The sequence below is a fragment of the Eucyclogobius newberryi genome, unplaced genomic scaffold (assembly GCF_026437365.1).
Source record: "Eucyclogobius newberryi isolate DKJ021-1_F unplaced genomic scaffold, fEucNew1.0.hap1 SCAF_5, whole genome shotgun sequence".
NCBI classification, from domain to species: domain Eukaryota; kingdom Metazoa; phylum Chordata; class Actinopteri; order Gobiiformes; family Gobiidae; genus Eucyclogobius; species Eucyclogobius newberryi.
In genome coordinates, this window is record NW_027316167.1 from 35,043,871 (window position 1) to 35,071,860 (window position 27,990).

A 27,990-nucleotide genomic window follows, 5' to 3' on the forward strand; every position below is an offset into this window, starting at 1 on the left:
AAATTAAAAATTATCAATCCAACTGATTTTCTAAACTAATAAAATCACAAACAAAAGAGAAGAGTGCAAAGAAAAAATCCTTTCAGTCATATGCGCAGCTAAACAAAACTGTTTTTAGCTTAGATTTGAACATTGTCAGAGTAGAAGCCTGTCTCACATCTTCAGGAAGACTGTTCCAGATTTTAGCCCCGTAGTTTGATTTCATTTTTCAAATGCCGTCAGAAAAACAACAAAATCCCCGATACTTTGATATTTAGCTTACGTTTGGTTATTGAGAATTCTGGGGGGAGAAAAAAAAGGCATTAAACATTAAAAACACACTTTTTTTCAATTTGTGAGCAAAAACCTGAAAACTGCCAAAACACACACAAAAGTGTGAAGAATATTAACATTAAATTGACACAGATTTGACATAAGAGCTACTCCCACCAATTTCCCATGAGCGTGAACGTCATCATAAACATGCAAAAATAACCCTTTGGCGTCTCGTTTAAATAATGTTTGCACTGAAAACCACACGACTTTCTCTCAGCCGGGCGTTTCCTCATCAGGATTTGTGTTAGTGCTCCATCCACTGGCAGCAGAGGGAATTACCATGGGGAAATAAACAAAAGCTAGCTTGCCCCGACATGCTAATGAAGGTGATTTGAGTAGATGATTGCGAAATGCTGGATTTTAAAAACAGACTTCCAGATATCTGCATTTGTGTTTTAGTGAGGCTCAGAGAAGGAGCAGAGAAGAGGAGCTCGTAAACAGGACTCACGAAACAAAGTGAATGAAGATAGAAAACAAGTGCAGCTGTGAACAGGGTCAAGAGCTCGACTGAAACATCATCAAAATCATATTCAGACTAAATTTGAAACATTTGACACACTTTGGACCAATTTGGACATTTACACCGGACCACATGATTAGGACTGTGTTAAAGGCGTAATGGACGATTTTTCGCCGTTTTGAGAACTCAAGCGGAAGTGCGCATGTGCACCCCCACCGTGCGGACTTACACAACAGAGACGTGCCTTTGTTTATTAGCGCGACGGATCGCATATCTCGTCTCCCGTGGATTTGTCCCGTACACTGAGGGAACTATATTATGATAGATCCATGCGCTTGGACACGGGGAAACATGCTGCTCTCGGGGGACGAGCCACACGCAGCTGCAGGTGAGCGGTAGGTGCTTTCTATGATTGATACGTGGCAGTCCACGCCACGAGGAAATGACTCAGTTTTGGGACAAAAAATCGTCCATTACGCCTTTAAATGTTTGTATTTGCAACTCTGTATCAAGTTCTGTGTTCTATCTATGTGGTTTTTTTAATTTATTTTTTATTGAAAAAATATATTTAGAATCTTTCGTTATATCTCTGGGCAATCCCAAACGGTCAGAGCTTTTCCCTGAAGTCAAAGTGACACGACGGACAACGCTGGGGTCAGTTGGTCCAGGCGTAGTCCAGCAGACCGCGCTCCACAGACGCTGGGGTCAGTTGGTCCAGGCGTAGTCCAGCAGACCGCGCTCCACAGACGCTGGGGTCAGTTGGTCCAGGCGTAGTCCAGCAGACCGCTCTCCACAGACGCTGGGGTCAGTTGGTCCAGGCGTAGTCCAGCAGACCGCTCTCCACAGACGCTGGGGTCAGTTGGTCCAGGCGTAGTCCAGCAGACCGCTCTCCACAGACGCTGGGGTCAGTTGGTCCAGGCGTAGTCCAGCAGACCGCGCTCCACAGACGCTGGGGTCAGTTGGTCCAGGCGTAGTCCAGCAGACCGCGCTCCACAGACGCTGGGGTCAGTTGGTCCAGGCGTAGTCCAGCAGACCGCGCTCCACAGACGCTGGGGTCAGTTGGTCCAGGCGTAGTCCAGCAGACCGCGCTCCACAGACGCTGGGGTCAGTTGGTCCAGGCGTAGTCCAGCAGACCGCGCTCCACAGACGCTGGGGTCAGTTGGTCCAGGCGTAGTCCAGCAGACCGCGCTCCACAGACGCTGGGGTCAGTTGGTCCAGGCGTAGTCCAGCAGACCGCGCTCCACAGACGCTGGGGTCAGTTGGTCCAGGCGTAGTCCAGCAGACCGCGCTCCACAGACGCTGGGGTCAGTTGGTCCAGGCGTAGTCCAGCAGACCGCGCTCCACAGACGCTGGGGTCAGTTGGTCCAGGCGTAGTCCAGCAGACCGCGCTCCACAGACGCTGGGGTCAGTTGGTCCAGGCGTAGTCCAGCAGACCGCGCTCCACAGACGCTGGGGTCAGTTGGTCCAGGCGTAGTCCAGCAGACCGCGCTCCACAGACGCTGGGGTCAGTTGGTCCAGGCGTAGTCCAGCAGACCGCTCTCCACAGACGCTGGGGTCAGTTGGTCCAGGCGTAGTCCAGCAGACCGCTCTCCACAGACGCTGGGGTCAGTTGGTCCAGGCGTAGTCCAGCAGACCGCGCTCCACAGACGCTGGGGTCAGTTGGTCCAGGCGTAGTCCAGCAGACCGCGCTCCACAGACGCTGGGGTCAGTTGGTCCAGGCGTAGTCCAGCAGACCGCGCTCCACAGACGCTGGGGTCAGTTGGTCCAGGCGTAGTCCAGCAGACCGCGCTCCACAGACGCTGGGGTCAGTTGGTCCAGGCGTAGTCCAGCAGACCGCTCTCCACAGACGCTGGGGTCAGTTGGTCCAGGCGTAGTCCAGCAGACCGCTCTCTTCCCACAGACGACAGCGGGAGACGATGGACGAGTTACTTTGGACCACAGTGAGGTTCTTTGAGAGCAGAGCCAGAGCGGACGGGAACTCGGGCCAGGACATTTGACCTAAAGCAGACAAAACCACACACTTTATGTTGAACTTTATTTACCGTAACCAGAAAAGTCATGCTGAGATTTCGAATCACATTGAAACCTAAATGTGCTTTTTTTTAACAGCTCAAATTGCACACACAAAAATACTATCTAAAAAAGTGAACTGATAACATAATATCCATTTATGTCACTTTTCCATGTTATATAATATATAATATGGATATATATACATGAACATTCAGGATTTCTTTGACAAACTTAATTGATCTTTGATTGACACACAATTCACATTTTCTTTCTTCATAACAAAGACATTCTTTTTTTTTTTTTTTTATAAAATGCTAAATAAGAAAAGCAAAACATATCAAAAAGAAATTGCACCAAATGAAGTACAACTATACAGATTTGAAGTTAGCCAAAATGTTTTAATGTTAGCACATGTCCAAACTGTTAAAAATGTCAGTTTCTCCAAATATTTTACAATGGATTCACTCTTACTCTAGTACTTAATTGGGTTATTCTTTGCTCTACGCTTCGTCGTTCAATATTTTATACATTTCTCAAATAAGTGATGAACAAACACCGGCTCCAAATAAAGATTTTGTAATAAAAAACATCTTCACCTTGCTTGACAAAGTGGATTAAATGGTGTGTGATGAGATCCTGGAAGAGCTGGTCCTGGAGTGGGAGCGGCGAGCCCAGCAAAGGCTCCAGGCCCCCAAAGAAGGCCACAGAGTCCAGAGTGTGGAAGGCGAAGCGGCTGGGGAAGGACAGCAGCACGGGCGAGGGCGAGATGGCTCGGGACGGAGTGTGCGTCACCACGTAGCGGTAAACCGGGCTGGTCAGGGCAGCTACGACCACATTGAGACCACACAGAGAAGAAAGAGACATTTAAACACATCGCAAATCTAATCTCAGACGGAGGACGAGGGTCAATGTGATTCTGCGGGAGATTCGCAGTAATATCCACAGTACAAACCCTCAAATGTTGAATTTTGTCATTATTAGTTTGGGATCGGCTCCACAAACTAGTGATATTAACTTTTCGACTGACAACCATCAGGTGTTTGGAGTTGAAGGGTGAAGATCAGACTTTGTGAGGCTCTTGCTTAGGTTTCAGATGACATCACAACATTCTCCAGGCCAATAATACTTAATACAGACGGAGGGAAGCTAAAATTAATGTTCAAATACAGGAGCATGAACCGGGTCAACAAATCTGCAAGAGATTTCTGGCCCGTCTCCAGCTGATTCTAATCGATTTCTTTTTAGTGACGTGACACAGTTGTTGAGGACAGAAGCTGCTTGTTGCTTTGTGGCCAACAACAAGTCTGAAAAGAAAGTATTATTCTTCTATAACATCCCCAAAAGACCCCGTGTGTCACCAGAACATGGATTACCGTCGTCAGGAGGAACCAGTGACCTTAAAGTGCCTATGACAGGTTTTTACAATTTTCTAATTTGGACTTTATTTAGTGTATTTATACCTGTTGTACATACAGATTATAATTTTAAACCAATATAAGCAGGTATTTGTGGAGAAAAGTTTTTTTAAAAAATTGAAAATGGTAGAAAATGACAAGAAGTGATATCACAATACAGAATTTAAAAGACGTTTTTTGACCTTCTTAAACATTAATTCAACAAAATAAAGCTGCTCTCGTATGTTTATTTTTTGTCAAATAAAAAAAATGGTGACATTAGATGAGTTTTTGCCAAGTGGTTGCTGGGTAATTTCCTAGTGTGATGTCATCAATTACAAATAGGAAGTGAAATTATAAAACTAAAAAAATTGCTATTCTGTGATAAAAAATGTTTTTATAATTTTTTAGCAAAATTCAAAATATCTTTATCTTAATTGCATTATGTTTGGACATAAATGTGCGTAAAAGTCAGATGTGGCAAGTTTTTGTGGCGTTTAAAGCTGTGTCAACGGCTCGGACCAAAACTCTTGAAGGATCTTTTCATTGTCAGTGTTTTTCAGGACGTAAAGAGCGACAAGAACAAATGAGCCCGTCATTGGAACCCACAAATAAGCTTTTGAGAATGTTGTGATGTCACGTGAATGCTTTAGATATTTGGCCAAAAAACTTTCAAACCCCAACACATTTTGGCTCCGTGCACATCAGTTTGCTCCGTGTCGTACCGGCGGCTCTCCTGGCCAGGTCGTGGTTGGGGCAGGTGGCTCGGATGTCGGAGGCCATGGTGGTGTACGCCCGCTCGGGACAGCGGTCGGAGGTGGGGCAGGGGGCCGAGTCCGGGTACAGCTCCAGAGCCTGTTTGGGCAGAGTCTCATTGAACGTGGAGAGCTTTTCTGAGGAGAGAAAGGAAAACGTACGGTCACTCGTGCTGCGACTTCTCCATCCCGCACAGACGAGAAGCTGTGCTCGTCTCCATGGAGATGTTATGGCTTTGCTTGGAAAGATCCCTGGCCTTTAACAAGCAAAAAACAAGCACGAATTCACACCTTTTTCAATGTAGTCCTTTTTTCTAGCAATAAAAAAACACATAAGAAAAGCACATAATGTTTTTTTCTGTTTGTACAAAATGAAAGAACCTCTTTGGACACTTCATCATACTGTATTGATCTGGCGGCACACTCAAGTACTTAGAATGAAGACTCGGGCGGCAACTAATGATCACAATAAGTCGATTAATCGTTGCAGCTTTAATTAAGACTAAAAATAAGAGTTGACATTGATGAGCTGAAGCGTCAAAAATTATCAAAATGAAATGAGGAAACAACACAATAAAGTTCTGCATAATATTGAACCTTATTATATTTGAGTCTTGGCGTTTTTGAAAATTTTTATCAAAAAAAATAAATAATTTGGAATTGTTTACTTTGACAAAAGTGTCACTTACTTATTGGAGTTCTAAAGTGTAATACCAAGTAATTCATCCAAATGCGTTGAACATTTACAATGCCATTATCATCTTTGCTCCACCCAAGCTTGAGCTGATTTAAATATATGTCCAGATGAATTAAAAAAAAAAAAAAAACGATGCCAAATAAAAATGTACTACAATTTCATCAAAACAAAGCAATTTTTGTAGAAATTTTCAGTATCAATATTTTAGCAGGAGAATAGATACTTTTAGATACTTCAGTCAGTATCGATATAATTATATTTCGTTAAGTTTCGCCGCAAGTTAACCATTCATTTTGTGTGTGTAAATCATTATGAATGTATTATCCCTTAGGTGATTTTCGTAGTTAATAGTTTTGCTCCTTACCGGTAACAAACCAGCGATAGTCTTGCCAGGTCCAGTCGGAGATGTTTGGGAAGGACGGGGCGAAGTCGACCTCCTGCTCTGTGGTCCCAATCACAAACGGGACGTCGTTGTAGCCTTGGCCCCGCGCCCACAGAGAGAAGGGGGCATCGGGCAGCACAAACCCGTCCACTACAGCCACGGCTCCGGTCAGCAGGCCTCTTGTCGGCAGGTCGCACCCGTCATCGAAGGCCCAGCTCGGGTACTCCTGCCACGGGACCGCCTGAAAGAGGGGCGCTTTTATTATGGAGGATACATAAGGATACTTATTAACTTTAGCAGCTTAGAGCGACTGTAGAGCGGCTCTAGAGCAGCTTTAGAACAGCTCTAGAGCAGCTTTAGAGAGGCGGCTCTAGAGCAGCTTTAGAGCGGCTTTAGAGAGGCGGCTCTAGAGCAGCTTTAGAACAGCTCTAGAGCAGCTTTAGAGAGGCGGCTCTAGAGCAGCTTTAGAGCGGCTTTGGAGAGGCGGCTCTAGAGCAGCTTTAGAACAGCTCTAGAGCAGCTTTTGAGAGGCGGCTCTAGAGCAGCTTTAGAACAGCTCTAGAGCAGCTTTAGAGAGGCGGCTCTAGAGCAGCTCTAGAGCGGCTTTAGAGAGGCGGCTCTAGAGCAGCTTTAGAACAGCTCTAGAGCAGCTTTTGAGAGGCGGCTCTAGAGCAGCTTTAGAACAGCTCTAGAGCAGCTTTTGAGAGGCGGCTCTAGAGCAGCTTTAGAACAGCTCTAGAGCAGCTTTAGAGAGGTGGCTCTAGAGCAGCTTTAGAGAGGCGGCTCTAGAGCAGCTTTAGAACCGCTCTAGAGCGGCTTTAGAGAGGCGGCTCTAGAGCAGCTTTAGAACAGCTCTAGAGCAGCTTTTGAGAGGCGGCTCTAGAGCAGCTTTAGAACGGCTTTAGAGCAGCTTTAGAACGGCTTTAGAGCAGCTTTAGAACGGCTTTAGAGCAGCTTTAGAACGGCTTTAGAGCAGCTTTAGAGCGGCTTTAGAACAGCTTTAGAGCGGCTTTTTCAGATGGGACAGTGAAGCAGGGTGAACCACCCTTGTACAGTTAATTAGCTCTCATCCCAAAGCTTCCTGTGGTGTTTTTCAAGTTTGCAATAGATAAAATGTTTTCTAATTAGATTAACGTAATGTGCAGCATGTAGTCTAATGTTTGTCACAAAGTTTTGCAATAACATTTTCTGAGGGGAAAACGGAATCTAGTTTTGTCCTCTGTCTCAGTTCAGGCTCTTGGACCAGTCTGCAGATCTTCAGCTTGTCAGGAGCTGGAGGTTTTTTCCATTGTGCATGTTTTGGGTTGACGGGGGAAACTGGAGGAAATCAGACCCAGACCCAAGCAAAAACATGTAAACTCTGCTCACAAAAACCCGGGAGTTAAACCTGGAACCTGCTTGCTGTGATGCACTTTGTGAAATCCCAATATGGGTGGCTGTTCAGCATTTTACAGATTGAAATATTGTACATACAATAAAAAACAATGCATACATATGTTTCGGAACATAACATTTTTTGTAATTATTAGGGATGGCAAAAATAAAATGTTTGATGCAGACAATCTAATAATCGTTTAAGTTTGAGTCCATTTCTTTCCCCGTCTCGCCCTCGTGTCCAGCCTCATCCTCTGACTCAGAGGAAGAACCTGTCGACTCCTGAGCCTGAAAATGCTGTGGGACAGATAACTTCCCTTAATGATTGTGCGAAAAAGCTGCAAACTTTTCAATTTTATCAAGGTGTAGTCGAAATGATCAAAATTTTGGTGGATGGTGCGAGTCAACTTTAAAAACACAGAGGAGCACTTTCTTGGTTACACATAATGACACAATGTGAAACTCAAACCAGGACTCTAATTTGACTACACTTCAAATGAGTCTTAACCAGATCGGCTCAAATCTTACAGATTTAATATGAAGTATTTAAAGATAAAGTAACATACAATGTGAAATCCAAAAGTAAACCTGTATAAAATATAAATAAATAAAACTTGATAAGTAGCAGCTCCAGAAAGTAAAGTAAGTTTAACAGTCGAACAATGTCTATAAAGCCTCTTTAGTCAGGCAATCCTCTGCAGAACATTTTGTCTCCTTTTATGGCATTAATTATTAAAATACATTTCCAACTTACAATCCTGACTCTCTTTTACGACCGGGCCCAGTTAAACTGCGGCTGAAGCCCTCATACGTTTGATTATTTATTACCGTTCACAGTCGCATAATATAAAACCAAAGTGTGGCATAAATCTGAACAAAAGCCACGATAATGAACTTTTATGAGCATTCGTTTTAGAGCGGATTTTACAGAGAAGCAGCAGAAAGTGTCAGAAGAGAACCTGGACAGAGCTGTGGAGCAGGAGAGCACCCCAGGAGAGCACCCCAGGAGACATGAGCACCCCAGGAGACATGAACACCCCAGGAGAGCACCCCAGGAGACAAGAACACCCCAGGAGACATGAGCACCCCAGGAGAGCACCCCAGGAGAGCACCCCAGGAGAGCACCCCAGGAGACAAGAACACCCCAGGAGACATGAGCACCCCAGGAGGGCACCCCAGGAGACATGAGCACCCCAGGAGACATGAGCACACCAGGAGAGCACCCCAGAAGACATGAGCACCCCAGGAGACATGAGCACCCCAGGAGACATGAGCACCCCAGGAGACATGAGCACCCCAGGAGACAAGAGCACCCCAGGAGACAAGAGCACCCCAGGAGACAAGAGCACCCCAGGATATATGAACACCCCAGAATATATGAACACCCCAGAATATATGAACACCCCAGGATATATGGACACCCCAGGAGATGAGAGCACCCCAGGAGAGCACCCCAGGTGTGGTCAGGAGTCAGGTCTGTGGAGTGGAGTTGTTTTGAGTGCAAGAACAACCATAAAGAAATTAAAGCTTTTATTTTATTATTTTTTCCTTAAAGTACCAGAATCCAAGAGCGTACATTGTTTCAAAAAGTTGGAAAAATATAGAATTACAAGTGTTAGTAAAAGCATGCAATAAATCAAACAAATGTCACATTAATCATGAATTAGCAAAACATAAACGCACACCTGTTAAGTTTAAACCCGTGGGGAGCAGAACTAATCAAAGATGTTGCAGAGAAGTCTATATTTCATCTGTAGTCCCATTACAGATGTAAATAAATGTTTGTGTTACCTGCAGCACCTGCTGCACTGACAGCCGCCGCAGACAGGGGGCGTCCTTGCAGCCCGTCTTGTTGAGGAAGACCAGGTTGTCCCTCTCAGCTTCCCGTAGGGTGGCTTTGTAAACGTACGAGCCGCTCATGTCCACAGCAGCTCGGAACAGGCCTTTAGCCAGCGGAGACATCATCAGAGTCCACACAGATGTTCCTCCTGAAACCAAGACACACCAAGATACATTTACACCATTTACACCATTTACCAACCAAAACTCAGAGGCAAGGCAAGTCTCTTCTCTGAGCCTGAAGCCAGTGCAGAGACCTGAGAACAGGACTAATGTGCTCTTACTTCCTGGTTCTAGTCAGGACCCGAGCAGCAGTGTTCTGGATGAACTGCAGCTGTTTTACAGCTCGTTTGGAGAGGCCAGTGAGCAGGTAACAGTAGTCTAATCTACTGGAGACAAACACATGGATAAGTCTCTCCAAATCTGGTTTAGACACTATATTTTTGATTATGGCAATGTTTATGGGCTTTTCTAACTTAAAGGCACTCCAAGCACTTTACATCAAGGAACCAGTCACCCATTCTCTCACATTCACATTCATACACCAGTCGTTCTTCAGGGTAAAGTGTCCAAGGACACAACGGCAATATTCACCTGAGATCACCACGGCAACCTGTGGGCCAGTGGATCTGACCGCTCTACCAGGATGTTAATGCAGTGAAACATAGGCCTGAGTGTCGTCTGCATAATTGTGATACGCAGAGAAAATCTGTCCTAACTGCAGCATGTAGAGTCATGTGGTCTGAGACAGTTACCAATGTCAACAAAGTACTTCCTGTCTTCCAGGTAGGATTTTAACCAGTTTAGGGCAGTGCCAGTGATGCCCACCCAGTCCTCTAGTCTCTGTAAGATGATCCCATGATCGACAGTGTCAAAAGCAGCTCAGATCTAACAGAATTAAGACTGAGGCTTTGCCCGTGTCAGTGAAATTACCAGAAATTACTCAGTACTGCGGCATCAAGACTGCTCTTCTTTAGGAGAGGCTTTATGACCGCAGTTTTCAAAGACATTGGGAATGTTCCAGATTGAAGCGAGATGTTAACTATGTGAGTGAATGGTAAACAAACTGTTCAGCACAGACTTTAGAAATCCGGTGGGTAACACATCAAGGCAGCATGTAGATGAACTCTGGTGATGATCTCAAATCAAAATTATTTATAAAGCACAATTCATACAAACTGCAATTCAAAGTGCTTTACAGTGTTTAAAACACAATTAAACAAATTAAATAAAAACACAATGCAATTTATACAAATGTAAAACAATGTACGTCAGAGTAAAATAAAGAATAGAAATAATGTAGTATTTTAAAATATTAAAAACCAGGTAAAATTACGTCAGTCATAGGCGCGGCTAAACAAAACATCTCCTGGACAGATTTGTCAGTTACAGGCGCAAAGTGAGTTAGCTCTAAGTGTCTAGGTGGTTTTAGGGTTATTATCTGCGTTGAGGACTTTATAGCATTCTTAATGCCTTGAACTTTGTCATTAAAGAATAATGCAAAGTCATTACACTTGGATGTGGAAATGAGTTCTAACGGCAGCTGAGCTGGAGGCTTTGTTCATCTGTTACTGTGGCAAACAGGACACGCGAGTTGTTACTGCAGCTTCAATTCAGAAAAATATCCTTTCCTAGTTCTACATAAAATTAGGTTGTACATGTGCAACTTCTCTTTGTAAATCTCCTTCTGAACCTGGAGCTTTGACTTGTACCATTTACCATTTACTCCACGGCGCCTTCTGCTTATTTTTTAACCATTTTAGCCTTCATAGGGGCAATGGCGTCCAGAACATTCAAAACAGTAGATGTAAAAGAGTTCAACAAATCATTTACATTGGAATGAAACATGTTCAAAGTGTTTCATTTCCGTAAACAGTTCATGTATGCGTCTCCTCTGAACAACTGCAGGACCAGCTGGTGGTTTGGGAAAAACAGACAGAAATGATCAGACAGAGCGGCATCACACCACTCTGCTGTGGGTGGGGCCACTATGCTGTGGGCGGGGCCAATTAAGTGCTTGCAAGACCAAAGCTTTCATACTGAGGAGCCAGAGCATCGCTGAAGAAGCAAAGGGAATATTATCAATAAATCAGCATAACTTTATTAGTGCCCGAGGGGAAATTAAAGCACTTTGAGCATATAAAATACAAAATGTGCATGAGCCAGGTCAGAGTTTTCCTCTTGTGTCTCAGAGTTTACTCCTGGACGTCGGCTGTGATGTTGCAGGACACAGAGGCTTTGTCCCCCTGAACCCGAGGAATCCTCTTTTCGAGCAGCACTGAGACCTTCGTTAAGCAATTTTGTTGTTATTATTGTCTTGAACCGTCCCTTGATGGCTCCATGCTGTGTTGGCATGGATACAGCAAAACAAACAGCTCAAATCACACAATGCAACAGACTCAGTGCGTCAAGAGCCATCACCCACGACCACGACTACCACTGAAGACTTCTAGGTAAAACGATGGATGTAGTGAAAGAGGACAAGAAGATGCCAAGGGCCAGAGGAAGGAGAGGGTCAGAACCAGATGAACTCAATCAACAAAGACTTTTAAAGGTTGAATGGACGATTTTTTTGGCCCAAATTTTAGTCTTATTTCCTCGTGGCGTGGACTGCCGATTAGTCCTGCCACGTATCAATCATAAAACACACCTACCACTCACCTGCAGCCGCGTGCGGCTCGTCCCCCGAGAGCAGCACGGTTCCGCGTGTCTAAGCGCATTGATCTATCATAATATAGTTCCCTCAGTGTACGGGACAAAATGAAAACGGAGAAAGACTGTTCGAGTTGACTCATAAAAGACTGAAATCTACGGGAGACGAGAGATGCGATGCGCTCCGTTGCGCTAATAAACAAACGCACGTGTGTGTTGTATCAGTCCACACGGGGGAGTGCGCATGTGCACTTCCGCCTGCGTTCTCAAATTGCCGAAAAAAATCGTCCATTGCGCCTTTAAGTAAATTGAAAAAATAAATACAAAAATAATTCGACAAAAAAACTAAAACATTATAAACCAAACATTGCTTCATTGAATTGGCATGAGATATTCCACTATTTTCGATACCATTGGAGGTAAAGCCATGTATTATTCACGTCGCTTGAAATTCACAGTTATTTTTCACTCATAAATCCTGTCATATCAATCCCTCTTCTCTTAAATTGTGTCCCGTCGTGCCGTTCCGCGGGGTTCAAACGTGTCACATGTGTCACAAACAGCTCATGACTTATTCAGATCCCTCCATGCTGCGCGGTTTCAATCCCATCCCAGATCATTTGTGTTTCGGTCCATTTTCCTTTCACAAAATAGACGCCGGCGGAGTCGACGTAGCGTGTTCTGATATCCGCGCTCGAGCAGCTCGTCTGCGGAGCGTGCCGGAGCTCCCCTGGACGAATGCATCACTCTGTCATTCAAAGCCAGTCTAAATCAGGTTCGGTGACACTTACAGTCTTATAAAACGCTCAACGTGACAGCCGCTTCAGTGTCATCTGAGATTTATCCATCCAAGGGTCTCAGCTTCTTGTTATAAAGGCATAATATTTGGTCTTAAACTGTTAAACTCTACAGCTAAGGTTTCTCAAAGGGTGGGGTGAGGAATCTTGGTGTTAAAGGAGACTTATTAATTGTTTTTCCAGGCACTTTGTTTAGCACTATAGCAAAAGTAGATCACAATTTTACACTTTTGTAAACAGCAATATTGATTAAAAAAATTGCTTACAAATACAGTAGAAAGGGGTCCATTTACTTCAAAACTGCAGAACTGATAAGCCCCACCTCTTCATTCATAGTGACGTTTAAGTTACATGTTTCTTGGTTTTAAAAAATGATTATGTGAAATTTTTTGACTCCACGTGCATCACTCAAGAGCCCACATAGTCACAGTGAGTACAGGGATGTGGGCGGGGATAGGGGGCAGGTGAAAACAGGTATTTTCTGAGCACTTGAGCCTCAGTTACGGGAAAATACGATTAACTCAAACATTCAGGAATCAATCAAAACACAACTTCACAATCATGATGAAACACTGTTGTAACAAAGTGAAAAGTTCATTAAAGTTGATTTATCATAAGGCTACCCCAAATAAATTGTCTGTTTGCTGTATCCCGAGTCAACATTTTTCAAGTGAGTCGGTCGGTAGGCAAATATTTATTTTTTTTACTTTGAAGGCAAAAAAAAGCCAGGGGTCAGGCTTCAACAGTCAATGACGGAAAACATCTCTCTCAACCCGATCAGGAGACTAAATCTCACGATTTTAAGATATTTCAATCGACCTTTTGTACGCCGCTATCCTTTATTTTGGGGGGGGGAACATGCGGGGGACACGGGCGCCCCCATGTTTCATGTGATGACGCTGCTGGGCGTGTTTCAATCCCAGAATGCATTGCGTAAGTCAAATTTCAGAAGCAAACCATCTTGTAAAAGGCTATATAACGTCTCTTACATGCGTTCTGTTTTGTTTCAGACGTATGTGGAGGACTGAATATGAAGACGTACATGTGTTGCGCAGTGCGTTATCAGTCCTTTGGGATGAAAGATAGATTTACCAACGTGATAAAAATATTTGACACGGCGGTTTAGGAAAGACTGGTAGGTGAGTCTGCGAAATAATTGAAAAATAAAAGATTTTGGCGTTTTTTCAACAAAATGCAGATTTTTTTTTCTTCAGACTGCTAGTTTCATACCGGGTCGGTTGGGTTACGGCAAACAGACATATTATTTTGCTCAGCCTAATGTTAATGCATCTAAAACTAATATATATATATATATATATATATATATATATATATATATATATATATATATATATATATATATATATATATATATATATATACAAATAAATTAATACTTCTTATGGCATAAACGCTACATTGTACAATGTGATTTTGTACAATTTTAAGACATTTGTTGTAGCCATGACATCATCGCACTTCGACATCTCCATGGAGACTTCACCAAACCAAGAATTTACACCGCACTGTCGCCATGATACTTAAATATAAAGTTCTGCAGAGTGACTTACAGGATCATAGAACTACTAATACTTTTAGGGACATTCTCGATGACAGATTTCTTTCTACCTCATACGTAACATCATGTAGTAAACGATGTACTTCTAAACACACGTCTCGGATCGTACCTGAGCTTTGGCCCATGATGGTTACTTTTGAGGCGTCTCCTCCAAACAGGTGGATGTTCTTCTGGACCCACTGCAGTGCCAAGATCTGGTCCATGAAGCCGTAGTTCCCTGTGGACGGAACAGAGACAGTCAAACAGAGAAATACAAATATAACGGCGGACAAACAGCGCCACCCTCAGGTCTGGAAGCTAAAACACTCTCTCTGGTTACTACAGAGGCTATGTTCCCGTTTTCTTGTGTGCAGTGATTTTAAAATGAATGTGGATTGAAATAGTAACTAGTGAATATTTACATTATTTACAATTTTCATTAAAACCACAGTAAAGATCATATTTAATTTAACATTCGTGACAAGGGGCCAAAGCTAGACTAAATCTACGCAGTCCATGAGTTTCAGAATGAGCCCTTTTAGTTGTAAAGGTCAACTTAAAATAGCTTTTGATTCAATGCGAGTAGGAATTCCGAGACTGAAGTTGTAACTAAAAATCTGACCTCCGAGGACAAATGTAATGCAGCGTGATTGTTGGACAAACAGAAATACACAGCGACACATTTATTTTGCTCTGTGACTGTTTAAAATGTTACGTTTTCGCACGTAAATCTCATCCAAAGTGCGTCTCTAGAATTTCCTCGGCTCTAATCCCTTTAATTCTCAATTTTTCTTAAAAAACTGCCACTTTTGGTGTAAAAGTTTGACAAATATCCACCAGACATTAAAAAAGTATTATTTATAAAACACAAGGATAAAACGTGGAATTACATGTGCAAACAGCCACAAATGCATAATAAATAATCTATGGAAGGAATTTGACTGGAAAACAAACAAAATCTTTATAAAACTAGTTATAATTTCAATTTCTACTGTTAGTTCTGTGTGAAGACAGAATTGTTCTAGTGACAATGGACCCCTATGACCATGTATCTAAATAACTGTTAATATTGTTCTGAAAGACAATTTAATAAACTCAAATCCAACAAAACCTGTCACAATCTCGCGCACTTTTTAAATGTGGGTTTGGGACGGCTCGGTTTGCCCTGTCCCATTTCCAGTCTATTTTTAACTCTTTCGGAGGAGCAGAAGTGGGACAAACCAACCGGGGATTCAGATTTAGAGAAGAAGTGAAGATGAAACGTGATTGACATGCGAGTGAACGGGTCAGCGAGCAGCATTATGTAACAACGCCGCCCCCTGGGGAGAGTGTCAAGACATTACACTTTCAGACACTGCTTTTTTTAAATTATTTTTTGGTCGGTTTGATCTCTCAATAGATAGATTTTGACCTAGAAACTTTTTTTTAGATTTTGACAGATCGTTGTGAAAGCATTTGTTTATATCCAATTCTGTATTTATTTGTTTTATCTCCAAAAAATTAGACGCAATTTTAATATTTATGTACATTTTCCATTAGATCTAGATTATAGTGTTTTATTTTTTATATCTAACGTGTCAACAAAACAAAGCATGTAATGTCTCTATCCATTTTTCAGATTTAAATGTCCAAAATATGTAAAATTATGCCCATTTGTACAACTAAAAATCCTTAGTTACAATTTAAAAAGGCAAGGCAAGTTTATTTGTAGAGCACATTTCATACACAAGGCGATTCAAAGTGCTTCACACAGCAGGAAAAATGCATTAAAATCACAAATAAATTACAGAAACAGAAATACAATAAAATTAACTAAATTAAAAATTATCAATCCAACTGATTGTCTAAACTAATAAAATCACAAACAAAAGAGAAGAGTGCAAAGAAAAAAATCCTTTCAGTCATATGCGCAGCTAAACAAAACTGTTTTTAGCTTAGATTTGAACATTGTCAGAGTAGAAGCCTGTCTCACATCTTCAGGAAGACTGTTCCAGATTTTAGCTGCATAAAACTGAAACACAGATTCCCCATGTTTTGTCCTGACTCTGGGCACCAGCAGGAGGCCGGTCCCTGAGGTCCTCAGAGTCCGAGATGGTTCATATGGCACTAACATATCCAAGATGTACTTTGGTGCTAGGCCATGGAGAGACTTGTACACAAGCAGAGCTGCTTTAAAGTCTCTTCTCTGAGCCACAGGGGGCAGTGCAGAGACCTGAGAACAGGACTAATGTGATCATACTTCTTGGTTCTAGTTAGGACCCGAGCAGCAGCGTTCTGGATGGATGGTGACGCGTGCTTGCCCTTATGACGCGGTCTTGCCCCACCGCCCGTCAGTTTGGAGATTCGAGGAAAGGAGATAGTCTGTACTATAGCTAAAAACTGCGGGAATCAATCAAAAAAACACTCTGGGTACATATATGAAGCACAAATAGCAATGCAAGAAGGTTAAAAGCTCTGAAAAGTCGATTTTGCATGTTATGGGACCTTTAAGAGGAAATCTGTGAGCTGTTGGTAAACAACCTTTTCAAGGACTTTGCCCCAAAATGGTAGATTAGAGATGGGCCGGTAATGACTCAGTACTGCGGCATCAAGACTGCTCTTCTTTAGGAGAGGCTTTATGACCGCAGTTTTCAAAGACATTGGGAATGTTCCAGATTGAAGCGACATGTTAACTATGTGAGTGAATGGTGCTAATAAACGGTTCAGCACAGACTTTAGAAATCTGGTGGGTAACACATCGAGGCAGCATGTAGATGAACTCAGACTGGTGATGATCTCATGGACAGTTTTGTCAGTTACTGGTGCAAAGTGAGTCAGCTCTAAGTGTCTTGGTGGTTTTAGGGTAATTTTTTGCATTGTGGGATTTATAGCATTTTTAATGCCCTGAACTTTGTCATTAAAGAATAACGCAAACTCATTACACTTGGATGTGGAAATGAGTTCTAACGGCAGCTGAGCTGGAGGGTTTGTTAATCTGTTTACTGTGGCAAACAGGACACGCGAGTTGTTACTGCAGCTTCCAATTATTTCAGAGAAATATCTTTCCCTAGTTCTATATAAGATTAGGTTGTACATGTTCAGCTTCTCTTTGTAAATCTCTTTTTGAACCTGGAGCTTTGACTTGTGCCATTTCCGTTCGGCCCTGCGGCACTCCCTTTTCTGTGCTCTGACCGAATCATCATTTCGCCTTGGCACCTTCTGCTTATTTTTAACCATTTTAGCCTTCATAGGGGCGATGGTGTCCAGAACATTCAAAACACTAGATGCAACAGAGTTCAACAAATCATTTACATTAGACATTTTCCATAAACAGTGCACCTGTGCCATCACTTATGTGTCTCCTCAGAACAACTGCAGGACCAACCGGTGGTTTGGGAGAAACAGACAGGTCAAAGAAGACACAGAAATGATCAGACAGAGCAACATCGATCACATTAACATTTGAAATATTTACCCCCTTTGTAATTATGAGATCTAGAGTGTGTCCTTTGCTGTGGGTGGGGCCTCTCACATGCTGAGTAAGACTGAAGGTTTCAAGGACAGCATCAAGCTCTTTAGCGTTTCTGTCACAAATATTATCAACATGCACATTGAAATCACTTGTAATGACCAAACCATCAAAGTCTGTGCATACAACTGAAAGCATCTCAGTAAAATCATCAATAAAACTTTGGCAGTGCTGGGGAGGCTTGTATAAAACAATGAAGAAAATGGATGGAGACCGTTTTAGCTCCATTTTAAAGGATACATACTCAAATGATGAAAACACCCCAAAAGACAACCTGCAGGTAATTATTTCATCTCTAAAGATAGCACAGACTCCACCCCCTTTTTTGTTTTCTCGTGTTTCAGATTCAAACATAAAGTTAGGTGGAGCAGATTCTATCAGAACTACATTTCCTGCGTTTTTGTCAAGCCATGTTTCAGTTAAAAACATAAAATCAAGATTATAAGAAGAAATAAAATTATTAATTAAGAGTGATTTGTTACATAAGGATCTGACATTTAGCACAGCAAGTTTCAGACTAGTTTCAGTGGGACTGCAAATGCATATCTTCTTACATTTATGCAATTCAACTACAGAAAATTTCAAATTGATAGCTATAAATGTAAGCTTTCTTCTCGTTCATCGATACAAGAGGAGGAAAAGGCGTTTTAAACAAATCTTCACACGAGGAGGATTCTTAATTGGACTCGCAGGGAAAAAAAGGCCCAGACATAATTTAAGATCGGGATAAAATTTCAAACAAAAACTTTAATATCTGCTCTACATTTGAATCCGTGTTCGCTCGGCAGAGTCAAGTACGAGAGGCAATTTAGACCCTGAAACAATCCGAGGACTTAGGGCACTTTGGATGGACTGCTGCACATGCACTTTTCTGCTAATAAAAGGAAAAATGTTGAATACAATTGTGGAGCGACGAAAGGGCAGAAGCAACAGGTTTTTAGAGCAATGAAGTTAAAGCCGTTGACAGAAAATCAAGGGGAGTTTTCACGCTGCTGCTTCTGGCTGTCGCAGAAGGGCTTTCGATCCCGGGCCAGTGAAAGTGTGAACTCGGCAGCTTCTCGAGCGCGTAGAGATGTTAAAACAGTCCAAACTCAGACACTCATCTTGACTGAGGCTATGATCGAAGCGAGATATTAATTGGAAGTGTGGATACTAATAAACAGGTTAAATGTGTCCAATTTGAGAATGAGCTTCTTCAGAACTTTCCCGTTAAAAGAGAAGAAACACAAACAAAACCTGATCAATGCTTAAAGCGCCCCCTACAGGTCGGACAACTCATTGAACTAAAATACAGTTAACATAAATACATGTTTTATAATGTTTTAGCAAAATTCAAAATATATCACAGATTAGCACATTTTTTACATTTATAATTTCACTTCCTGTTTGTAATTGTTGACAACACACAAGGATTTTGGTAAAAAGAACGGTTTAAAGATTAAATTAATATAATAAGCAACATTTAATGTTGAGATTTAACCCACAACAGTCTAAAATATGGGAAACACTGACTAAAAGACCATATTTAAGAAGAAGATAGTAGCTTTATCATTATTTTGAGTTGAAAAGGGCATTTTGTGTCATCACTGTGTTATCGATGGTATCTGGAGCCTTTTCCTTAGACTCAAACTAAAAGCGGGGGGAGTGTGCAGCGAAAGAGGCTGACCTCGGGACGACCCACTTTCACTGCTTCTCCAATCGGACCAAAAAGGCGCCTTATCAGTGACAGGAGTGGCAGAACCGGCCCATCGGAACGGTAAAATGGATCATCTTCATGCCTCTGCAGAGGAAGAAAGCCAGACGCTCCAGTTTCACACCGTCTGCCCAACAGCCGATTATGAATTATTAAATTATGAAAGCTACAAACAAACTCAAATCATTTATGTAACCTGAGCCATATGCAGCAGATTTCAGGTGCAGTTTATTCAATTGTAGTCTCTAAATACACTGGAAAAAGAAACGGTGTATGCTCCCTGCTTCAGGCGACAGTGTCACAAAAAGGTGAATTTACTAGTGCACTTTGCACTCAAAATGCAGAACTTCTGGTGGTCCCAAGACTCTCTAAAAGCAAGTAGGAGGTAGAGCGTTGACCTACCAAGCTCCTGCACATGTTAAAGAGGCCGACAATTCATTTAAGACAAGGCTTAAAATGTTCCTCTTTGAAATCGCTTATGGTCAGGCCAGTTAGGAACAGAAATAAAAACCTAGTTTCAGCTACACTTCCCAAGGAGACACAATATAGGAGGTATGGCAGCTTCAGCACAATTCTCAGCTAAAAAGGTCCTGGCCTGGGGGCCTCATTTATCAAAGAGTGCGTACCGGAACGCAAAGATGTTACGACAAAAATGGCAATTTATAAAAACCTGCGCAGCACACCTGTACGCACTTCACTCTTCCACACAGCAATTCCTTATGAGTTTCTGCCCTGATATACCATATATGGCTATGCAAATCACCAAATTAACATATTCATAAGGCCGCAGTTATTTTATTACTTGGTTTACGGATTTTTAAAAATGAAATATACTGGCGCGCAAAATATAAATATAATTTCAATTTCAAAAGACGTTTTCTTCCGGGTTTGCCCAAAACGCACCACTTTGTAAATTTTTGTTAATAAAATAACTAAGGCCTAAGGGAGAAACACGGTGCTGCAGACGGGCGAGAAAAGGCAGAAAAAGAGGAAATTCTCTGAGATGGAGGTGGAGACACTAGTCAGCGTCTTTAAACAGAAACCTTCACAAGGCACTGCTCTGTTGCTCATCTGAAGGTCGTGGCAACGCAGCCTGTAGCAGCGCATTAAAATCAATTCACAAAAACTCTGGACACATTTGATGGTCAATGGAAACAAGACTTCTCTCCTCTATCAGTAATCAGTCATAATATGAGCCTGATTGTGGCGAATGTGATCAGACTGTATCTGTATGTACACTGCCCTGCGTAATAATCCCCTAAGGCCTCAAACGTAATAATTTAACTGCAGAACCGCCAGACTGAACAAGATATCTTAAGGAGAATAAATTAAATCCTTTGACATGAGATGTTAGACGAAGAGCGCCGAGCTCGAGAGCCCTGTGCTTCAGGTAAGAGAGCGGGTGAAAGCGGGTGAAAGCGGGGGAGAGGTTCAGAGAGCACTAAGGATCTGTGACACTGAGGGAGGGCATCCGAACAGAGGAGCAATGAAGGAAAACTGTCAAATGCGTGACTGGTCTGCGTGCATGAAGCAAGTGCGAGTTGTATCCACACAAAGTTGTAAAGCACATTTGACTGTTGGTTTTACTTGATTAACTTTTTGTTTTTTGACCATCCTGCCATGTGTGTCACTATTTCACCTTTGCTGTCCTCTTCCCAAAATGTTTCACTATCTATTATTATCTATTATCTATTTTCTTATAGATCACACTCCTTGCATGACAAAAAGCGTACGCACATTTTGGGCTTTGTTTTGTGCCGACCGGGCTTTATAAATGAGGCCCCTGAGCTGTTGGTGGGTTCAGTCGTGGTCCTGGTCCTGGTCCTGACCTGAGCTGTTGGTGGGTTCAGTCGTGGTCCTGGTCCTGACCTGAGCTGTTGGTGGGTTCAGTCGTGGTCCTGGTCCTGACCTGAGCTGTTGGTGGGTTCAGTCGTGGTCCTGGTCCTGGTCCTGACCTGAGCTGTTGGTGGGTTCAGTCGTGGTCCTGGTCCTGACCTGAGCTGTTGGTGGGTTCAGTCGTGGTCCTGGTCCTGGTCCTGACCTGAGCTGTTGGTGGGTTCAGTCGTGGTCCTGGTCCTGACCTGAGCTGTTGGTGGGTTCAGTCGTGGTCCTGGTCCTGACCTGAGCTGTTGGTGAGTTCAGTCGTGGTCCTGGTCCTGACCTGAGCTGTTGGTGGGTTCAGTCGTGGTCCTGGTCCTGGTCCTGACCTGAGCTGTTGGTGAGTTCAGTCGTGGTCCTGGTCCTGACCTGAGCTGTTGGTGGGGGACTTATCCCGCAGAAGCTCCAGGGCCATGAAGCCAAAAGCGTTGAGTCTGTAGTTGAAGCTGACGTAGACCACCTCGGACTCTGCCGCGAGTCGCTCTGAGGGTGAGTAGCCGGACTCTGCTCCGCTCAGCATGTGCAGGAAGCCGCCGTGAATCCACACCACCACGGGCAGAGGGAACGGCGGGGCGAGGCTGGGGGTCCACACGTTCACAAACAGACAGTCCTCGTGTCCCAGGACAGAGCCAGAGCTGGACATGGGCCGGATCTAACATGGGCCAACAACAGACGACTTTAGTGAGGTCAAGAACAGACCAGAACGGACCAGAACTGACCAGAACTGACCAGAAGAACAGACTAGAACAGACACCAGACCAAAAGATAACATAAAATATTCTTGAACCGCCCTGACGGATTATATACTTATTACAAAACTTGCATTATATTTTTAGTGTAAAGACACAACATGGGATTAAAAATTAGAATGTGTGTTTTCTGTTTTTCTCTTACTAATGACAGTTTGAAACCCTAAATTATGTGATCAAATTCAACTAAACCCGACTGTGGTAAAGTAACTGAGGTCGACTGAAATGAACGAATACCTGAGCCAGAGCAAGTCACAGTCAGTGACACAACGGTCTGTAAACACACGTGGAAGTGAGACTGACCTGAGCGCACACGCGACCGAAGCGTGTGGCGTCGTGCTCCGTGTCGCTGTTACACGCCGCGGCCACAGGGGGCGCCCACCGTAGAGGGCCGACAGGGGGCGCGGCGTACCTCAGGCCTTTGAAGGAGAACGCTCCGTCTCTCTGAAAAGAACAGGGAACCACAGTGAAGCTTCTGAGTTTGCATGTTATCCTAGTGTCTGCTCGGGTTTGTTTACAGCGAGTGGTCGTCTAGGGAACCACAGTGAAGCTTCTGAGTTTGCATGTTATCCTAGTGTCTGCTCGGGTTTGTTTACAGCGAGTGGTCGTCTAGGGAACTACAGTGAAGCTTCTGAGTTTGCATGTTCTCCTAGTGTCTGCTCGGGTTTGTTTACAGCGAGTAGTCGTCTAGGGAACTACAGTGAAGCTTCTGAGTTTGCATGTTATCCTAGTGTCTGCTCGGGTTTGTTTACAGCGAGTGGTCGTCTAGGGAACTACAGTGAAGCTTCTGAGTTTGCATGTTCTCCTCGTGTCTGCTCGGGTTTGTTTACAGCGAGTGGTCGTCTAGGGAACTACAGTGAAGCTTCTGAGTTTGCATGTTCTCCTAGTGTCTGCTCGGGTTTGTTTACAGCGAGTAGTCGTCTAGGGAACTACAGTGAAGCTTCTGAGTTTGCATGTTCTCCTAGTGTCTGCTCGGGTTTGTTTACAGCGAGTGGTCGTCTAGGGAACTACAGTGAAGCTTCTGAGTTTGCATGTTCTCCTCGTGTCTGCTCGGGTTTGTTTACAGCGAGTGGTCGTCTAGGGAACTACAGTGAAGCTTCTGAGTTTGCATGTTCTCCTCGTGTCTGCTCGGGTTTGTTTACAGCGAGTGGTCGTCTAGGGAACTACAGTGAAGCTTCTGAGTTTGCATGTTCTCCTCGTGTCTGCTCGGGTTTGTTTACAGCGAGTGGTCGTCTAGGGAACTACAGTGAAGCTTCTGAGTTTGCATGTTCTCCTAGTGTCTGCTCGGGTTTGTTTACAGCGAGTAGTCGTCTAGGGAACTACAGTGAAGCTTCTGAGTTTGCATGTTCTCCTAGTGTCTGCTCGGGTTTGTTTACAGCGAGTGGTCGTCTAGGGAACTACAGTGAAGCTTCTGAGTTTGCATGTTCTCCTAGTGTCTGCTCGGGTTTGTTTACAGCGAGTAGTCGTCTAGGGAACTACAGTGAAGCTTCTGAGTTTGCATGTTCTCCTAGTGTCTGCTCGGGTTTGTTTACAGCGAGTGGTCGTCTAGGGAACTACAGTGAAGCTTCTGAGTTTGCATGTTCTCCTCGTGTCTGCTCGGGTTTGTTTACAGCGAGTGGTCGTCTAGGGAACTACAGTGAAGCTTCTGAGTTTGCATGTTCTCCTCGTGTCTGCTCGGGTTTGTTTACAGCGAGTGGTCGTCTAGGGAACTACAGTGAAGCTTCTGAGTTTGCATGTTCTCCTCGTGTCTGCTCGGGTTTGTTTACAGCGAGTGGTCGTCTAGGGAACTACAGTGAAGCTTCTGAGTTTGCATGTTCTCCTAGTGTCTGCTCGGGTTTGTTTACAGCGAGTAGTCGTCTAGGGAACTACAGTGAAGCTTCTGAGTTTGCATGTTCTCCTAGTGTCTGCTCGGGTTTGTTTACAGCGAGTGGTCGTCTAGGGAACTACAGTGAAGCTTCTGAGTTTGCATGTTCTCCTAGTGTCTGCTCGGGTTTGTTTACAGCGAGTAGTCGTCTAGGGAACTACAGTGAAGCTTCTGAGTTTGCATGTTCTCCTCGTGTCTGCTCGGGTTTGTTTACAGCGAGTGGTCGTCTATGGAACTACAGTGAAGCTTCTGAGTTTGCATGTTCTCCTAGTGTCTGCTCGTGTTTGTTTACAGCGAGTGGTCGTCTAGGGAACCACAGTGAAGCTTCAGAGTTTGCATGTCTATTGAAAGTCTGCGGAAATGGTTGATTTAGAAATAAACAGAACAGAAACTTGCAGTGTAATCTTACAAAAAGGACATAAAGTGATAGTTCTGCAGTACATTTTTAAAGTAGGGCTGAAACTAAAGATTGTTTTAGTAGTCGCCTGGACAAACTATTATGAAATATGCAGAGTAAAGGCTTCAAGACCAAGATTTGTTTATGATTCAAGTGTATCATTGATGAAAATGTGAAAGAATTTACACCCACACAACATTTACAGGCACATTTAGAAGTACTTCTGTAATACTGTCATCACGAATAAATATATATAATAAACATAGAGAGGTTTTTGTCACTATCTCCTGTCCCAAACTGAAATCTTTAAACCACATTTATCTTGATCTTCTTCAGAGTGAGTTCAGCCCCGTGTGCACAGGACGAGCAGAAGTAAAACATTCCACTGCACACGGGACCCAACATTTTTATTTGACATATTTATGACAGATGCCATTCCTTTCCCCGTCCGTTAAATACAGACCATTGACGGTCTTTGCCTGGACCTCTGACTCTCTGGTTGGAGGTTGAACACTTCACCACAGCCGCTTGATTGATTAAAAGTGGAGATATTCTGCATTCTTATGGCTTTAATTGGTTTTAAAACATGCTTTGGGTTAAGTTTAGCGCGGCCCAATGCAGCAGCTGACGGAGCCCCGCCCCCTGTGGAGCTGGGCGGAGCGGAGTTTGTGCACGCTGTGAGAGACTTGTGTTTTAACCTTAAATAACAGAACTTTTAGTCACGTCATGTCAAAAGCCACAAACAGTTTACAATATTTGAGCTGTAGATTCAGTGACTGGAACGTCTAACCATAATGAGGCATTTAAAACATTTACATCAAAATATTCTAGTCCTTTCACAAACTGTGAATTGGCTTGTCATATCGGCAGGAGAAAGTACACAACCGTGGCAACAATAATGAACTTAATAATGGACGTTTTCATTCAGTCTTTGCAGTATGACTGTGGCTAAACTGAAAATGTAAATCATACATTTACAACACAAAAGCCGTTATTGCCGTAAGTGTTCTGAATGAGGAAAAACCCCACACCTGCGATTATGTTTAAAATAATACAAACTCCCAAACTTTCTGTACTAATTCTCTTATTGTTGCGCCCTCTGATTAAAGACAAAATAAAACATGTAACAGCCAAATATAGTCTCAGAATACTTTACTCTCTGTGGTAAAAGTAGGGGCTTATAAGACCGTAGAGAATGTTAGAATTGCCCACTCGAGATCAGTGGGTAAGAACCAGGCTTGCTTTACAAACTACACCTCCGTTTCCAATGAGGCATTCAGGTTTTGTGCCTGGGGGAAATTAAGCCCTTAAGTCATCTGACTGCCTTTCTTAACGAGCCATGCCTTTGTCAAACAGGTTATTTATACAGAAAAACTGCAAGTGAAGTCTGGACTTGTCCGTATTACACAACAATTCGGGTAAAATTAAACAAGACATTTGTGAGGCTCAGAGAAGACAAGCTCGTAAACAGTCTGAATGAAGATAATCACAACTCTCATCAGTGTTTTTGATGAGAGAGAACAATATAACATGGTAAAGTTAAAATAGCTTCCACTCACATGCAGTCCCTTGTACGTCCCACAGGGGGTGCTGACTCGGGCGAGTCCGGGGGGCAGGGTTTTGGCCACATATGCCAGGTATGTGGCAAAAACGAGTAAAGCCACGACTCCCACCACTATCAGAGCGATGCAGCGACGTGACAGCACCACCACGGGGACGATGTACTGCCGGTGCCTGGCGTACCGCACCTCATCGTCCTCGTCCTGGACCAGGTACCGGTACTCGTTCCTCCCGGTGACCTCAAACGCCTCCTCGCTCATCTTTGACCTGGGGAACCAAACGCAGCGCTGTCGGGAAGATTGGCAGAAGAACGAGGAGGAAATAGGTTAATACGGCAGGAAAAAAGATCAGCAGAAGAACGTGTAGGAAACGGGTTAAATACAGAGATCACTAATGTTTACGGCATAAATTTAAGGGAAATTACATGTTTTCCCATCATCGTCCTCTGTGACTGGCTCTGGATCAGCAGAGGAAAAGGAATGGATGTGTAAAAATAAGAAAATGTTATATGTAAAAATAACCAAACTTGCCCATATTTGAGACATATAAATGGATTGTCCAGTAAGTATTGAAAATCAGATACAAATCGATACTAAAACTAGTATCAAAACTAGATACTAATTTCAGCAAATATTTATACTAATAAAAATGACAGAAACTGGACAATTCTTTAGCAGAACTTGTTAAGGAAGTTGGCCGTTTAGAGTGTAACAAAAAACTAAGGGAAACACACATTAACCATGTGAAATGACACAAGGAAAACCATGGATTTACTCAATGAACTGTGAACACAATACAATAATGTCACACACACATTAAATCTGCTCATTAAATTAATTATTATGAAGCTGCGCAGCACATTAAGACCCACCTTCCCCCACCTTCATTTCACTAACACGCTTTTTTTTTTTTTTTGAATAAAGTCTACTTCTTGAAGTGCGACAGGAAGGTGTCTATTGTATAACCGGAAGTTGCGCCTGTATTTTCTATCGCTTTAGCCTACAATGTTGTTGTTACGGTAGGCTTATATTCAGATCTAAATCAAATAACTTTAGGGAAGTTGTCAACTTCCGGTTACACAATAGACACTTTCCTTTTTTTTATATATATAAATATGTGTTTGTGAAATGTTGAAGGTGGGGTCTTAATGTATGGGTCTCACACTATTTGTGCTGCGCAGCTCCAACGTGTTGTTACAGGTTTATTAATGAACAGATTTAATGTGCGAGTTATTCTTGTTGTTATTGCACGTGTTAAAGTTCATTGAGTAAATCCATGGTTTTCCTTGTGTCATTTCACATTGTGAATCCGTGTTTTCACATGGTCGATGTGAGTTTGCCTCAGTTCCTTGTGTTACTCCCTAAAGGCCTCTCATGCAGCTCTGGTCAGAGGAAAAGACCACAATGAGCGGACATTCTGCAGCTTTGTCCGGACTTTCTGGGTCTTTCACATGAATGCACTTAAGATCGAAGAGTTTTGCACAAAATCCATTATTATATTCACGAGTCACACGTGCTTCAAACTACAAACAATCACTTAAAACTTGTATTTGTCGGAGAGTGTGCAGAATGTTTCACTCACCAGCACCAAACACTTCGCCTCGAGGAGAGAAAGACACGCGTGAAACTTACCACTGAACTTCACGTGTAGAAAGTGTTCATTTCCACAGACGTTCTGCAGCTGCTGTCGCGTGCGAGGCCAAATGGGGTTTGTTTGGGTTGTTTTGGCACTTTGGTCACGCCCTCCCCCGCGCGCCTCCCTGTCACGTAGGCTGAAGCAGAGGCGTGAGTAAAACCGACAGGTCCCAGTGGCTCAGGGGGGCGGGCTTGAGGGGGCCCAATACATAATAGACTTGTTATTATAATCAAACACGCAAATAAAACCACAGAAATGAGGCGTGGGAGATAATAGGTTGTACTGACCAGCTAGTCAAGATTTGACCCCCCCCTCCTTCCCCCACAGTGGACACTGCCAATCCAATCCCAGACCTCCCACATCCCCCACCGCTCTCTCAGTTCAGAGACAGGATGTGAACAGACTGTTTCGCTGTTTCGGAAAAGCTGCTGGGCAGACAGTGTCTCTCCCGCCTGACACCGTGCAGGAGT

General features: G+C 43.3%; 1 protein-coding gene across 1 annotated transcript; it reads right to left on the bottom strand.

The window, feature by feature from the left end:
• Positions 1-2,528: 2,528 nt before the first annotated feature.
• On the bottom strand, positions 2,529-27,536 carry LOC140381386 (para-nitrobenzyl esterase). Its single transcript, XM_072465434.1, has 10 exons — positions 27,517-27,536; positions 25,885-26,172; positions 22,368-22,508; positions 21,685-21,967; positions 14,367-14,474; positions 9,182-9,378; positions 5,999-6,257; positions 4,908-5,075; positions 3,385-3,612; positions 2,529-2,773 (listed from the first exon to the last, which is right to left on the bottom strand). Exons 2-10 carry the CDS (start codon positions 26,143-26,145, stop codon positions 2,631-2,633), a joined length of 1,788 nt encoding a protein of 595 aa, XP_072321535.1. The 5' UTR covers positions 26,146-26,172; positions 27,517-27,536; the 3' UTR covers positions 2,529-2,630.
• Between the last annotated feature and the right edge of the window lie 454 nt (positions 27,537-27,990).